Source organism: Temnothorax nylanderi, unplaced genomic scaffold, assembly GCF_030848795.1.
Source record: "Temnothorax nylanderi isolate EJ_2023f unplaced genomic scaffold, tnyl_v1.0 TNYL_tig0014_pilon, whole genome shotgun sequence".
NCBI lineage: Eukaryota > Metazoa > Arthropoda > Insecta > Hymenoptera > Formicidae > Temnothorax > Temnothorax nylanderi.
This window is the reverse complement of record NW_027249076.1, coordinates 188,885-206,553: the sequence shown is the minus strand read 5'-3', so window position 1 is coordinate 206,553 and position 17,669 is coordinate 188,885. Positions and strand designations below refer to the sequence as shown.

General features: G+C 39.8%; 1 protein-coding gene across 3 annotated transcripts in view; it reads right to left on the bottom strand.

Annotated features, from left to right (window-relative positions):
- Positions 1-184: 184 nt before the first annotated feature.
- Positions 185-17,669, bottom strand: part of Cwo (hairy/enhancer-of-split related with YRPW motif protein 2) — a 42,128-nt gene continuing 24,643 nt past the window's right edge. For 2 of the 3 annotated variants that reach the window (XM_071697943.1, XM_071697942.1), the window contains exons 3-5: positions 3,564-3,747; positions 3,073-3,309; positions 185-2,614 (exon numbers count right to left, since the gene is read on the bottom strand). In XM_071697943.1, coding sequence (XP_071554044.1) covers positions 2,007-2,614; positions 3,073-3,309; positions 3,564-3,747 — 1,029 coding nt within the window. In that variant the 3' untranslated portion in view covers positions 185-2,006. Of the gene's footprint in view, positions 2,615-3,072; positions 3,310-3,563; positions 3,748-5,730; positions 6,666-17,669 lie in introns of those variants that run through there. The other variant, XM_071697944.1, reaches the window with a different exon arrangement.

The window sequence follows — 17,669 nt, the reverse complement described above, 5'->3', positions numbered from 1 at the left end:
CCTCTCTCATAATTCCGCGCGGCAAATGAAAAATACATAGACTGCCCGCAATTGTGCAGTTAAAATTAGACTATATTTTCTTTCCCATATCCCCGACCGATGCAAATGTTGAATGCAGGTGAAGAGATCGCGTAGGTGGACGTGACGTAGGACGGATGGTTGACACAGAAGAAGAGAGGCCAGGTTTCTAAGGTAAATATAATTTATTCCGCATAAATTCTTCTCCTCTCTTTGTTAAAGTTACAGCTAAACGTGGTATGTACAAATATATTTAATGCAGTGATCTTACAAGAGTTTTTTTTTTTTAGTGTAATGCAGGTCTTGGTCAGTCTTTAATTGCTGAGGCCCGTTTTTGGCCGGGCGTCGAGCAGACTCAATCCTCTCGTGATCGAACGTGACACAGAATTATATTCGCAGAAAAAAAAACGAAACACTTTCTTCACACATAATCGGGAAATCACATAAGTGGAATTCATGAATCGATATATACGTACACACACACACATACATATATGTATATATTATATATATATATATATATATATGTATAATTTATAATATATATATATATATATATTTATATAATATAATTTTATTATTGTACATACATATATATAGTTTTACATATACGTGTGTGGATGTGTGTATGTATACGTAGGCACTTTTATTCTAACTTACATCGCAAATACGGAAAATCATCGGCTTATACGGACCAATTCGTTAGGATCTCGAAGCAAGATCATCACTCCTGCGTGAATCAATTCTGTTAGGTTGATAATGTTTGTCTATTGTCATGCGTTTGCTGTGTTATACTAACAGAAATAAATCTTTTCCTCGACACAGTGTGGTATTCATAGTCAGATCTTATATTTAAGATCGTCTCAAGTTTATCTTGAGAAGCTGTACGACTCGTTTTATTGGCTACGGAATATCTGAAGATGAACTTAAGACGATCTTATATATGAGATCTGACTATGAATACCGACCATAGTCAATGAAATAAATTTTATTTCCATAGACATATGGAAATACGATCTTTTATTCTTTTCATATTATGTCAATGATCTTATCACATGACACATAAGAAATGAGGTTGTTTCCAGATCCCTGATTTGTATTGAGACGCAACCTGCTCCTCCGCTGAATACTCAATGTATTCAACATATAATTGATATCCGATATCCGCGGACTCATCGATATTCATATTGATTTTTTTTACCAAGGAAACATAGTGGCGCGAAAAGTTCGTCGGGTAGATGGAAAGTAAGCGTCGAGGAAGGAGAACAGACGGAGTGAAAACGGGAACGAGAGATGAAGTATCCGGGGAAAAGGAAGAAGGAGCAAAACGGGTGTCCGAATTTATATAGATTAACGACGAAGAAAGACACACCGAAGCCAGAACGACTTGGAGCTTCCTATCCTTAATACTCTACCTATGTACAACCCTTAACACACATTCTCTCAAACCTCGTAAATGCTAAAGCGACCCACAGCCTCAGTAAATGTACAAATATCCTCGATTTCGGCGTCTCCTGTACGCAATATACACCCGAAAAGCGGCCCATACACGACGCAATTAATTATCGTCCCAAATATATTTCAGGACATGAATAATAATGAATAATAAGTGAGTTTTATAACATGATTAGAATTTATATTATGAGATTAACGATGATATTAATTATGCCAATGAATTGTATCGTATATAGGCCACTTTAGTCCGTCCACCGCGTATTGCGGTTAATAAAATAGAAGAACTACAAGCTGTTCTTGATTCTCGCTAGCGTCATGTGGACGGCCTCATCACTCCCGATTCCATCGCAATGCCTGACAGATTATTCAAGAATGCGCAGATTTCTTACAATCATATATTAGGGCGTTGATCCAAAGATCCAGTCTACCGATGACAATCGGAAAAATGATGGATCAGAGTACATCTCCTTCGTTCGCACAAGCGAGCGGATGACAGACCTTTCCTCTTAACCCTTCTCGCCTCTCCCTTATGTCTAATTCTGGTGCGTGGGACTATGGTGTTGCGACCACGCTGGCGGCGACGAGTGATTAAAGTTAACAGATATCGTGACCGGATGTAAAACGGTGTCGGGTCCGGTATCCGGAATGAAGCTCAGATGCGGTCTGATCAGGGACGCCTCGACCGTCAGCGGCACGTAGAAGGATCCAACGTCGTGCAGGGCGAAGATTGGCACCCCGTGGGACGACGAGGACGGTGGCTTGTCCAACCCGGCGCCGTTCGACACTGGCGGCGAACACGATTTCACCCTCTCCGCCGAGAACCTCTGCTTGATCGAGCTCTTGAACTTGTAGTTGGTCGGCCGGTCCCGACAGGAGACGGTCCCGGTTCCGGGCGGTGTGCTGTGCGAGTGGGTGCTGTGATTGCTGTCGTCACTCACGATCATCGGCGGCGGCACGATCGCCGGTCGCAGCAGCGGACGTTCCGGGTCGCCGAACGAGCTCACGCCCGAGCTCGAGCCGTGGTCCGAGTGGCCGCCGTTGGGCTGACATATCGTCGGAATACTTGTGTGCGAGTAGCCGGCGCCGTTCATCGTACCGTTCATCACTGGCAGCTCGGTGTGCGGGAAGCCTAATCGGTCACCTGCAGCAAATTCGAGCGATTAATTACCGAAACTCCTCTCGAAGCATATCGGGAACTCTCGATCTCTTTGGGGAATAACCCGGACTTTATCAAATTGTATCGAAATTCTAAAACTTGACCGAATACCGGATGTAAGAATAAATCCGTAATCTTCGTGATAACATAGAACTAACATTAACTAGCCAAAAGAGAACAGAAAGTCAAAATATCAATTTAACGTCATATTGATCAAACTTACGTCATTTTTTCGTCAATACGACATTATTTTGACTTTTCTGTTTTCTTGGGAAGTTGTACTATGAAAGTTAAATATTACTTCCTCTTTTCAAGACATTGAAGTGAACTGATATCTATCGTCGTTTATCGTTATGAACAGATCGAGATGATTAAAGTACACTGTTATCGAAACAAAAGGGCTTTAAGCTGCTTATCTCTTTCGAAAGTTGAACAATACGTACTGGTGGCTACGATTTTGTCGCAGTGCTGCTGCAAATGATTGATGAGCTGTACGCAGAGGGCATCCCTCGCGAAAAAGCCCTCGACCTCGATGAGGAAGTGTATGGTCTCGCTCAGACACTCCTGAAATCCCAGCTTGTAATGCTCCGCCGCGGTGGAGGCCGCAGTCGAATGTGACACGCTGTCCACGCTGTCCTCGGGATGCGTGTGCACCGGCGTCACAGGCGAGTGCTTGGTATCTGAGTAAAAAACATCGCCAATTCTGATAATGATCGATGCCGCGAGTATAACTTGTGTGCGCTTGTCATTTTCAGGGAGCATCGCCGAGAGAACGCGTCTCTCTCTTATTCGCGGCCAGCAAACGAAGCGCAAAACTGCTGTTATTGCCAACTCGCGGAAATACAATGCGCGATGTTGCATAAAATTTATTCCCGAAATAATTCTGTTTGGGAGAATCGCGAGAAAGGGTCGATTAAACCGCTCGAGCTCTCACCTTGCCGGAGGCCTTGAAGATGCTTCATGTGGCGGATCGCCATCTCGATGATCTCCGTCTTTTCGACTCTGCCTCGACCCTTCTTCAAGTAATCCGCCGGTATGAGCCTGCTGAGGTCGGCCAGGCAATTGTTCATACGATCTCTTCTCCGCTTCTCGATGATCCTGTGTGACATCGGATCTTGCTGCAACAGAAACGAATACGATCCAATTACCTACCGAACCTTAACAATAACACCTTAGAGCCGAAGCTTTAAAATATTTTAGAGCTTTGTCATGTACAATTATACAATATAATCTGTCGTTATTATATCATTATTATTTCAAGGAAGGATCTTATTAATATGTAGACGAAAGAATATTATGCCGATATTTTTTGTAATTTAAATAGTTTAAAACAATATAAATACTCCACGAAGTTGTGAAAAAATGGTAATATATATGCCAAGGACTTTCTTAAAAAAAAAAACTAACGCAAGTCGATATATTTGATTTTTTGCTTATCTCGCAGTAGTAATGGTCGAGATATGGTCAGACATCGGTATGCGCTTTATTCCCAATTACTTAATCTCTTATTAATTAAAATGAAAGACATTTAAAATATCGACCTTCAACTTTTGCGAAGGTTTTTTTTATCCCATTAGAGTTACAACACGAAAATAAAATGTGATCTCACGTTGAGCAATCTTTTACCGGGTCCACCCATGGGTATCTTGAAACAACGGAAAGAGAGAGAAATCGTAATTACGCTATCGCTCGCGAATTAAAACACGTTATCGTCTTTAAAGGTCACGTCGCAATCCGCCGCTGGAGCTGATTATCTGTACGTGCCGCGTGTCACGATCTCGAGGCACGTATCGCGGTTAGTTAGGTAACCGCTTAATTCGCCGAAATGTTCATCTACCGCGCGAATATGCGGAAAGATAACGTCGGACGGAGCAGTCACGAAGCAAACGTGATGTAATGGAAAAATCTCGCGCGTTCGACGACAAAATTGCGCGCGACACGCGTGAGAACGCGTCCCCTGCCTAATCTTAATTTTCAAGATCGAGCTCCCTAATTGAATTAAATGAATTAAAACGCGCGCATACAACTGAATGCCACGAGTGAATGAACAGCGGCCATCACAAAACCGGATCTTTCAAAGCGATCGAAAATATTAAGTAATTTGCAATTCATTTTGTCTTACGACGTTTCAACCAAATCTCCATATTTGCGCTATTTATTTCGAAAATAGTATATTTTAAAATCTTTCAAAAGTTTATATTTTTAAATTATTATCTAAAGTGCCAAGTCACGGATCTTATATAACTAAAATCTCGCTTCAAAAGCTCGGACCTCCACTTGGAACATAAACAACATGTTTTACTCTTTCAGATAATCACAATTTTGCTCTCTTAAAGATAATCGACGCAAACCACACTTCGAATACTTTTATCTGTACAAAACGCCCGTTGGATTCGTTTCAAAACAAATTTTTTACAAAAGAATGGAACGAGCGGTCCCGTATCTAATTATGCGTTTAAAATAGCGAACGGACAAAGGCGACGTCACAATGACGCCCCGAGATTTGCGCTCATTTACGAGCGCGTATAGCATTCCAATCACCGCGGTAACGTAACGCTCGTTCCTGGCACGCGCCCAACACGGCGTTTTCCATGAAACTCATTCATGCGAAATTACGCAAGCGATCGGCGCAATAAATCGGCGCATCCCGTCGTCGGCAACGGGAGCGGAATAGCAGAGGAAGAGCAGAACGACCTGAAAGGCCGTAAATCAAGATGAAAGGATGAAATAGCAGCTTCTCCAAGGATCGCATGTGGGGTAACCTTGGCCAACTTAGATCAAGCTTCTAAGGAAGAATTAGAAGTTTTTGGTCAAAACTGGAGCAACCCTAGAAAACACGGCGATAGGACCAACCCTGTCCCAAGCTCTTTAAAAAAAAGCAAACTTTCTTTTGAACGAAATGTAACCAGACACTATCCTTCTCAAACTCGCACAGTTAATTAAATGTTACCGATAAAAGAGTCGGCTCTAAATTAAACGGAAGAATGCGTTCCGATATAGCGTTCTAATTCCTCATCCCGCTGCGTATTCGTCTTTCTCGAGAGAGGGAAGGAACGGGATATATCGATTTCGCTCAGTCAGATTGGCGGAAGCGTATTCACCTCTTTATTCAAGCAACGTCTCTTCCTCGGCGGCGGCGAATGCACCGATGCATCGACGTGACTGTTCGTCGGGTAGTATTGCATGTTCAGGATGTTATCCATACTATGCGTGACCATCCTGCCTTGAGTGGTAAAACACAGGAGAGAAGGGATACCTTCTTATTAAATCTTCTTCCAGGAAATTTTCAGAAGCGACAATATCGATCCGCTTGAAGGTCTATATTGCCCTTGCCCTTTAAATATCTGCGATGGGCGTGATGCACGTGTGTACCATTCGAAAGTGAACTTCTACATCGGTGAATGTCGAAATCTATCACGCTGGCTACAATTCACTTTCGAAAAACCGCGAGGAAAACTCGACTCCGAATTATCTCTTTACGGTCAGTTCCCACAAATGATTTGCACTGTATCAGGCAATTGCGCCGGAACACTTTTACAGCTTGTAGCAACAGCTGTTCCACGTACAAGATAAATTTCACCACGAAAAATGTTCGATTTTATAGTTTGTATCTTATAACTTGCATCGTTCGACACAATCATGTATCATTGTTGACAGCGTGTTTATTTAAGAGTATTATTACTCAAATTATTAAATTTATATTAAAGAGTATAGTCCGACACGTTCGACAATATGGCAATTTATTGTCTCTTTCATTTAAAGATATATGTAGTTTACATATAATTATACTTTGCATATAATTATATTTTTGAGAATTAAAAGCGCTGCGCGATTATTAGAACTCATTGAGGACGAGAGATTAGCCGGCCACTTAACACACTCGGGACGGGCGATGGCACTCGCTCTCGTTATCGAACAACAATATGCTGTGCGTGCTCGCGAATCGCAGGCGCGCCGACGACTACGAGCTACGAGCCGCGAGCGACGACACTCGCGTTTCTTCAGCCATGCCATCGGGAGGGAGACGTCACGTCGCATCGCATCGCATCGCGCCGCGCTGCGCCGCGCCGCGCCGCGCCGCGTCGACAACGGCGTTGAGGAAGCATCACGTGTCGGAAACGCGATGCATTACGCCCAACACGTGAGGCAACACGCGTCTCTGCCGCGTCACGCCGCGCCGTACGTCGGATCGAGTCGGGGGTCTTGCTGTTTCTGGCTTTGACACTACTGGGAGTCCCCCCCCCGCGGAACCCCCTCCCCCCCCCCCGTATCTGGATGGTGCCGTTTGACCACCCCGAATTTTCCTCCTGATGCCGCGCGGACTTTCATGTAAAACCTTATCTTTCTCTGTCATAAGCTGACGCTTACGAATAATTTACGAATATTTACAAACGACATTTCTAGGAAAGACTTTAACTTATTTAACATTTTACGAGTTCTGCGTAGTTCTGCGTGAATGGATGCGTCAAAGAAATGTTATTCTTCTTGGAAAAAATTTAACTAATTATTATTAGTTATTATTAATTATATTTAGTAATTAATTAACGGGACGTCTTAGAAAAGAATTAACTAGAATAATTTCGTCCAGACGTTATACTTGTAAATATTATACATATGTGAAATTGTAATTTCGCTCATATTAATTATTTATTATATTAATATATAATTATTTGTTATACTTTATTATAGCTTATTTGTATATTATAAAGGAGGGTAATTTTCAAATTTATTGGAGCAGGAGGTGATTATGGTTAATCAGTCAAAGAAATCATCATATGCATTTCGATGTAATTTATATTGCAAATTAGATTCTTACACATATACATATCCTATTACGCAAATCTGCGTAAACACGTTAATGGAATTAATTAATCTTAATATCCGTTTGTATTCACGTCTCTGTGATTGTATATTTAATTGTTACCTTTTCCCAGCATATCGACACATAATATAGTTCATTTAACAAAAACCGATAATTAATATTAATAAAATAAACCAGATAAGATGTGATTAATATATAATTAATATTTTCAAACAATTACTTACAAAGTTATGCAAAATTTATGCAGAAACAATCATCAAAGTGAAACCATTAGGGTGAATTCCCTTTTTCTAGTAAATCAAATAAAAAAAATTAATTGACTCTCACAGATCAAAACTGTGATAAAAAAAAGCAAGATATAAAAATGTAAGTGTACAATTTATAAAATGAGTATAAAGTGAGTATAAAGTGAGTATAAAATGAGTAGCAATGTAAAAGAATAAAATATCAATCTGCATAATTAATTAAGGGCTATAAGTCCTAACAACATACTTAATTTTGATTGCAACTTGATTAAATTTCTCCAACACGTCATATATCGTAGTTATAATACGTCAAAATACACTAAATAGCCTTTTTGGCAACTTTAATTGCAAATTTCTCAAAATTGTGACGTGATAGAGCATTTAGCAAACGGTATCGTATTCAGCATCCAAAAACCTATAAGAAATTATTCTATAAGATTATTCTCGTTCTTGTACTCGAAAGAAAGTAATTTTTTGTTGAATTGTGTAATAATTATTAGTTTTGTATATTAATATATATACATATATGCCTTATGTATAATATATTCATTACACATATACATATTATATCATTATAAGAATTACCTGTATAATAATATTTAGCGATAATACTCGATAGTGTTATTAATATTTCACCATTTGTATTATGCGTAATTGAGAACGAGCGTGGCCTAGTAGACAGCGCACTGGTCTATTGAGCCAAAGGTCCCGGGTTCGAGCCTCGGTAGAGCTATATAGTGTATAATAAAAACTTGTTCACATATCGGTCTACGAGCATTGCTTTCTGATCTTCTACAGTTAAATCCTCTTCAGTTGCATTACTTTTATTTCGCTACATTGTAAAAAGCTATTTGGATATAAATTTGAAATTAGAATATCAAGCTTGTAACACTCAAGTACGATACGATTTAATGCACAAAGAAAACTTCTCAAATTAATAGCTCCAGATTATTAATTTTCTCTAGCTTGTGTCTTTTGTATTATTATCGTACCACAAAGTAACGAGGAAACTTATTCTATTTTCTTTTCTCCTTTTTTATATTACTAGACACTACAGACGCGCGCTTCGCGCGCGCTATTTAGCTTTAACATTATGCTATTACTATTACACTATTAACTCCTTGATACACACAACTGTCAAAATATACAATGACAGCTGCAAATGAAGTAAGCGCAGCAAGAGAACCAATCGGCATCGCGGAAAAGCGACAACAATAAACTTCACATCTCCTTTTTAGAAGAGGAGAATATATGAATTATTCTACCAACGCTTGTTTTGTGCTAATTTAAAAAAAACTGTACAATATATGTATCTTCTTAAAAATCGAGTGAACTGTGCAGTTCATACTTTGATATACAAATCAACACAAGATATTGTTAACTGATTTCACTTGAATTTGGAAAATCAAACAGATTAGAAGAACAACTTGTTGTATAATGTCTCATTAGTCATTACCTTGTGTCTTTTACCGTGCCTGCAAAAAGAAACAGCAGATTTCCTATCGATCGTCAATTTAGAATGTTACGTCTTGGGTCTTCGACGTGAAAGTTGGCGAACCAAAGATAGCGAACCTTGACATTACTGTCGTGCGACTTCGTTGCTGTTTATTGTTTCGTACATCGACATTGGCGGAATCAAATCTGAGACGGTGTTAAGGGGTCAACATTCTAAACTGAAAATTATTACCCGAGATACATGATATAATAACGCGGTATATTATACTATTTTTCTGACCATTTTTATTGTTTTATCGCGATTTACATATCAGCGGAATTGTTAATTGGCTAAACATAATGGACGTAAATAACGCCAAAAATGAAAAGCGACTCCGTTGAAGTTTCCATTTCAAATAAAATAGGCATATACGTATGTACATGCTCTGGAGGAAGCGAGAGGAAGGAAGAAAAACACTGAGCTAAACTAAATATTTTGTAAAATTAAACTGTTACTTTAATCAACAAAAATTTACGAAATTTACGCCTTTCTAAGATTGGCGCGAAATCGAGCTAGACGTCTCTTATTAACTCAATATATAACTTCGTTAAATATTTCTCTGATTAAACATTAACAATATCGGTAACATTAACCGAGATGATGTCATTATACGCCTTTGCAAGCACGAGATCATTAAAATTTATTAGAAAATTGTAAACGACGTGACGGGACAGATTTAATTGCATTACTTTATGATTTATTTACTGTCTTACGTTGTAAAAACGTTATTACATTCCCCATGAATCAGTCCTACCACTTGCTTTCGACTGTCGTGTGTCATGTGACACGTTTCTCACGTTTGCTATCTATCGGACGTCCGAAGTCCACCGAGATAGATCGTAGGATTTCCCGGTAAAAAGTTCCAACAACCTTTATCTAATTTTATAAAAATTGTGGTTTACTTAGACATTCTTATCTCCGTCGCTCAATTTATCGATCGAGAGCTAAATTAGACATCTGCTAAAATAAGATGCACACGAAATTAATGAAGAAACGCGCTATCATTATCTAAATTTCTAAATAAAGAGAATCTGCGATGTCATTTAATTTAGAACACGCCTGTATATATTTCAGTTAAAAATTATCGAAGAACTGAGGTCGATACGATGAGCGCATATGTATAACCGGTAAACAGAAGATGCTTGTTCCTTAATTAATTAATAAAACATAGTCTCCGCGGCATGAGTTTGCTTTCTCCAAATCTGACATAAATTCCCGCAATCCTTCCGCGAAATAAACGAATTCGTTCTATCCTTATCACATGTGCGAAAGCACACAAAACAACGTAGCGAAATGTTATTCAGTTATCTTTCCTGCTAATCTCCACCAACGCCAGTTATCGTCATTTCAGTTACAAAGTCTGATGTGATATAATAAATGTGGATAAACACATAACACATTTGCGATTATGATTTTAATAATCGAGTACGTGATATGAATTCAGAATTATCGCAATGTCTCTCTAGAATTAACCGCTGTAAAATATCGTCAACACGCTCCGCTGTCATTATTCACTCTCATTTGTATTACAATTAGAGATTAAAAAGATAAAAAAAGAATAAAGATAAACAACAAACTCGAATGTAATTCAACGGGCCGTGGAAAAATACGAATAATTAAAAAGCTGTAAATATTTACAACCAGTTTTTCGTTTCGATCATATCGCATCGAATTATCACATCTTGATTAATATAATCATCGTACAAATCGCACGTTACGTAAAAATTGTAAGATATACTCTAAGATACAATTCAAATAAATTGTAATTTAACAATATCGCCAATTATCGAGTTCTCTCATTAAATTATAAATCTGCAAACGCAAACAACCGCGAAGCCAAGATAAGCCGAGTGATACAGAACGCTGAGGCGTGTTGGGAGAACGGCGGGCAGTTATTTGCACATTGACCGGCGTTCGCCTCGAAACAGTGAGAAGAAGTCGACAGAAGAAATCCGACGACGACGACGACGACGATGACGGAGGAAAAAAAGCGGCGCGAGAACCGCTTTAACGGGGTCGAGTTATCGACATGCCGGATATAACCGGTACTCGGTGATCTCTGGGCGCTCTCGGCATGAAAGCTCGCATTATGACCGAGGGTTTATCGTGCGCGCTGACCGCGGTGGTCCAGCCAGTGTTTTTCAAACGATAACCGGGCATCACCGGATCCCAGCATCTCGGCGACAACAACCGCGGCCGAAGCCTCTTATCGCATCAGCCCGCCTCGTGCGCAAATCTACTTTTGTTTCGACGATCGCCGATACGTCGTTATCCATCTTCGAACGTAATTCAAACGTTGGGGAGTGCGAGATAGTGTTTTACTTATTGTAATCTTATGTGTAATACGAAAAACACTTGAATCAGAATACACGCATATGTAAAGTATATATTAAATACACATCAAAATACATTACGTAAGTAATTACAGGTAAAAACAAAATTATAAATCTTCTGAAGTGGGTCTTAAGACAGAATTTAATTTATGATTTTACGTGCCGTGTAATAATGAAAAACAATCGGAGGATTAGAATACATATATGAAACATATACAATATATACGTATATATGAAACAATATAATATATCAAACTACATGTTTCAAAATATAAAACGTGTAAAATTATAAATAGAATGTTTCCCTGAACTCTGACACGAATTATAAATCATCTAACGTCTTTAACCCAGCATTATTAAAATGAAATACGACAAATAAAAACGAAACTTAATTTAAAATATTCTAGGAATTTCAATTATGATTTAAGTTCTCAAATTAAGATTTGATATACCTTAGAAATTGTGTGTGCTACATATTTCAACTTTAATAACGACGGGATAAATGCTGTTGTAATACCTCAACATTCTAGAATCTCAAAATGAGTGTCACGCATAGAATTGTGCCGTATAAAATCTAACTTGGTCCTAAAAGAGCTGCCAAGTTTTCGAGAGATTGAATTATAACACGCACATCAAATGTACAGAAAACGTACTCTTAGACGTGTTTAGAGAGCAATTTCACTCATTTTTTTTCGAAATAGATTGCTGAAAATTCAACAAGCAGCTTATTACGTTATTAAATAAAATACTATCAGCATGACGCACACAAGTGAACGATGTAAATATCATCCGAAGAAAATCCAACCCTCTTATGCAAATCGACACATGGCGCTGGCGCGGCGTCTATATTTAGACGCAAAAAATGAATTCCTCGACGCATCGTGCCGAAGCAAGTGCAGATCGACGACACGCGAAGTTGGCAAAAAAAAAACGTGAGCAGTTACCTTCGTAACTTCGCGCCCGGTGATGCGGATATGCGGTTACCGCGGCACTCGCCTGTTACTTCCATCCGCTATTTACCCTCTCGCAAAAACTCCGCGCATTCCTTTCTCATCGAAATTATTACGAGGAACGCGCGCGGATTTACGATCTCGTCGTGGATATAATTTGTGTCGCGCCCCAGATAAGCGGATGGCGTTTCCCGTTTCCTTCGGCCGTCGGGTATTTTTGCCCGTCTGTTGCGAGTGCCATGCAACCTTGAGGCCGCAAACGTCGACCGGCGTTCAAAAATGGTATCTCCATAAATTAAGATTCATTCGGCGAGCAGAGAGCAATGTCGAAACCTCGGCGATCGAGAACCTCTCGGAACCTTGAACGGCGCTGCAAGATGTATCGTGTACTTCGCTCGCGCAACATTCACACTCGCGTAATATGACAACCTTTTTTATTAAAATTCATGTAAAATGCATATACGTTGTGTATCTCGAAAGAAATGGGCAAGCGTCGGTATATCTCTCCGTATTTTTCAAGCCGACCCAACGTTTTTGCCTTCGCGATGACTTTCAAATAAGATATTAATAAAAATAACAAGCGTTATAATTGAAGCATGAAACGCGATTCAATTAGCGTTTTAATTTAATTTGAGCGACACGTGTGATATTCTTGTCGCTCAAAATCGATCACTGGTGTTACTAACGATAGCTGCACATAATTCTTTCTATAATTACGTTTTAACATTGGAATTTTTCATTAGACATTTTCCGCTAACGTCTCCTCTCAATTTCGACCGATCGATTAAGCAGCGATAACGAACGTCTCGTTGATATCACTTGTTTATCGAGAAATCCCTCTCGGGCGAAAAGAACGATGGCTCATCGGATTTAAGCCTCGGCACGTTCGGCTGACGTCGCGCTCCCCGGCTGAGTAACACCGCTCACGAGATCGCGTAGGAGACATTAGCGAGAAAGGAACGTACGACCACGCTAATCGCGGATGAAGCACACGCGTCGGCGGGTAAACACGTCCTGTTTTCACCAAACGGTGACGCATTCGGAAACACGCTATTTTTGTCGCGCCGTCGCGTGTCCGAGCCGAATCACGCTCCCGTGCGAGTATAAATGTAGACGAGGGAGAGAAGAATTTTTTTGTTGAAGTTTCCATCACGGCGAGTGTTTCCCGGCAGGCTCCCTCGAGGGAGGCCCGACCCTCTCGAGCAACTTAAAGGATCGTAGGAGTATAGCGAACTGAAAAAGAATACTTTTCGACATCATATAAAATTGATCAGATAAACTGATAAACCGTGCTTGAGTCATCGTGGCCACCGATTTAAAAAATTATATTTTGAAAAAAAACACGTTTTTTTATAGGATTTAAAGTCTTGGAATAAATTTTGTAATTTATAATTACTTACAACTATTAACTTTCAAACTTGTAGAAAATGAAAAAAAATTCAATTTTTTGAAGTTCCTAAAATCCTATAACCCTTTAATACTCGAGATGATCAAATCGCGTGACACTCCGTAGACAAATGCGAGATATATAATAATATTCAATAATATAATTTCAACGAAAATAATAATCGTACATATTTGGCTTATCGGGGAGAGGGAGGGAGGAGATCGCGTTCGATACACTTTCTCCAAAAGTCTAAAAGCAAACGAAAGAAGCGTACCTCCGCACATTTCCCGCAAATCTTTCTCGTAAATTTGCATAAAAACCGTATGATAGGGAAACCGATAAGCCACGTGCCGGTCGTATTTTAATTTGCAATGAAAATGGCTGTCTGTGCCATTTAAACGCGGCCGCGCGCCGCGGGGCGTTCTCTCATTGTCAGTGTGCAAATCGCTTTATGTGACATTTGACAAGTGTTATTTGGATACGCGAGTCGGCTATTATTGGGACCGTTTCACGTGATGTTTTCATGAAGTTTTAAACAACGTAAGAGACGAGTAAACTTCCCGCTGCATTCCACCGTTGCAAGAAAACATTTCCGCTGGCAAAAGTCCGAGCTGGCAGTAACACGCTAATCACAATTAATTAATTCAATTAATGATAATCAGACCGAACCGATTGTAATCTGTAAGCGCGATTAATTAAACAGCCAAGTTGTTCAAGTGCGACTAATTATGCAAGTGCAGCTGAATCTATTTCAATGCAAAAGTTGAATTTGATGTACGGAATGACTAAAACATAAGGCACTTGATCTTGGTGCAAAAACATTTGAATTAATTTGATATGCAGTTTATTAACAGAAAAATAAATTTAATTCAATACTCTATTTATATAAATATTATTATTAATTAGTAAATCTGTAAAAAAGTAATAATAAAATACAAATTTCTTCAGCCTGAAACATATAACACAGATCAGTCAAAAATTGTCTAATCGGTGTCCAAACTCTTGCCTGAGGAACTCCACGTACCGCGTGTAACGTATGCTCTACACCACTTGTTTACGCATATATATTTAACGCTATCATCACGTCGGTTCATAGTACGATTGTAACCCCCGATCGGCTATCGAGAGAGCTCCGTTATCGACGCCGTTAATAGCCATCGCGCGAAGTCCACTGCGCGATATTCAGCGACGCCGGGTTATCCGATTCGCGGAAATCTCGGAATAATCGCGGGGTTGGGCTCTATACGTCAAAAGCCCGACGATATCGCCGCTCCGTCACCCGGGGCCCTAACGAGCCTCACGTCACGTGGCACGTGACGTAGGATTGTCGTGACCCTCGAATCGCACTACTGCGAATGTTTGATCACCGGATCATTAAAGCCACCCCCATGCGTACGTAAGAAAAAAATCGGATAATCGAACAAATATTCATAAGGGTAACTTTAACGAGGCTGGCAAAAGATTTTCGGGCATGCGCTTTAAATCACTATATATTGAAATTTGTGGCATAAAATGGCATGTAACACAATTGAAGAAAAAAAATTAAATTCAAGAGATGCAGGACTAATTTCTCACATAGATTGCGACTTCGAACAAACTCCGATTAGCTTAACCAACGACTCGTTGAGAAAAACCTACGGTATTTTCATAGACGTACCTATATATAATAGACTGAGCATTCCCATTGAAGAGTTTTCGGCAAGCATATCTTCTGTTCGGACAGAAGATGTATAAGCTTGCAGTGACACTTTTCCTTTTCTAACATTTAGGACACAATTAGAAAAGGAAGCGCCGCTGCAATTGATAATTAATTGATAATAATACTAACAAAAAATCTTCAAAATATAAGAGACATACGATGGAAAATATAGGAAGTGCGATAAATACATATAAAGTACGCTGCGAAAGTCAGTTGCCTCACTGCACTGGTCGAATTGATAGGGACGCCCGTCCCGGATAGTAGGGAAGTCCAGGTTCTAACCCTGGCTGAGGTGTTATTTTTCGCAACATACCTTCCTATATATTTTGTATCCTACCACATCTCCCATATTTTTCATCGTGTACCTCCTACATTTTAAAGATTTATGTTAGTATTATTAAATTAATTATCAATTTAACTATTTGAGAAATATCTGTGTGCGTCAGCTATATGGGATTTACAATTTAACGCCGATTTCGAACATAGAAAGGTTCTCTCTAGCAAGATACTCTCGGTGGGTGGCCATTACCTTCCAAGAGGGCGATCGAATAAAAACCAACGATTTTTGGTCGGATTTGAACTCGGATCTTCTTCGGCTCTTTAAAGCAGCGCACTTCTCTCTGCGCCACGATCGCCACAGTTTGTTCATAGACAAGTAACTTATTTTCTATTTGATATTGTTTTAGTCGAAATCGAACTCCCTGAGCCGATGAATACGGAGCGCGGAGCTGTAATTCTCTAAAGCCGCGTTTAATCACGATAAACATTCGTCCGAACCTGGCCATTGTTCATCAAATTAATGAATTGTTCGTTAACATGTTTGTTTACTGCAGAAATATATCTTTCATCACGTTCAATTCTTCTACATAAATAAGTAAAATCTGTCTGTAAAATTAACGCATCTAATTAACGCGCAGAGTTCAGTGGATCTATAGCCAGATGGAGTCACTGGGAAGGTAGATAGATAGAAGGTAGATATAGAAATAAGAGGCATCTGATCAATCCGAGACATGATTTACATGCATCAATTTCATTATAACACTGATGTAAAATCGGTTCTCAAGTCGAAGAATCTTTTACATGTTTATTTCCATAATTCTAATTACTTTTACATTAAGATCCTACGTCAAGATGTATTTTTTATTCGCACAACGATAATTTCCCGTGTCGTCCCAGAAAAATCTAAAATTTCACCTAATGTTACATCTGGCTTTCAGCGACCGACATAAATGGTGATAGTTGCATTAATACTGTTGAGTAAAAACAGCTGATTGGTCAGACGTGAGTCCCCGCAGGCGAAAGTCAAACAGCACGTAACACGTGCACGAGCATGGAGAAATAAGAGAGGAAAAGAGACAGAGAGAAAGAGAGATACGAAGACCGGAAAAAAAAACGGAACGTGATAAATGCGTATCGCGACACGCGTTGAGTCACGCGGTAATTCCGCTCGCGCGGTGCCCGATGGCGATGACACGAGAAACTCGGCCTGTATTCGAGGGCTTATTACGGGCAATATCAGGCCGAAATCGGAGGCCGTCGCGCTTCCGGCGCGGCCGGAATGTCGCGCGGAAAGTTTCGAAAACACATTGCGAAACAAAGCGGGTCGCAAAATTCACGAGTCTAATGCTTTAAAAGCGCCGTTCCTGGCGATCGGCTACGTCACATCTGTTCGCTTATCTCGCCCCGCGAAGTATTTTTCCGTTCGCCGTCAGATATACGTTCGGCTTTCGCCGAATCTGTAGCTCCTAGGTATTAATATGCATATGCTTTCGTCCCCTCGCGAGCTACACTTGACTTTACCTCACGCGACGTTTGGATGTTATGTAATATACGGTTGCTGTGATTACTTATCGCCATCGCGTGTAATATCACGAGATTAGAAATCGAGCGAAGCGAAAAAAATTATCGCTAACTTCACGTGAACCGTCTCATATCACTTTTAATTAAATCAATGAAGAGGAAAAATCGTTTCGCTTTTATAATTGACTCCGCAGATGTAAATATATTGCAATATATCGTCCGCGCGCGCGAGGCTGATTCTGCCAACGGATCTCTCTCGATATAGCTCGAGATTAAATGCGGCCCGCGACAAATTTAACTTGGAAGACC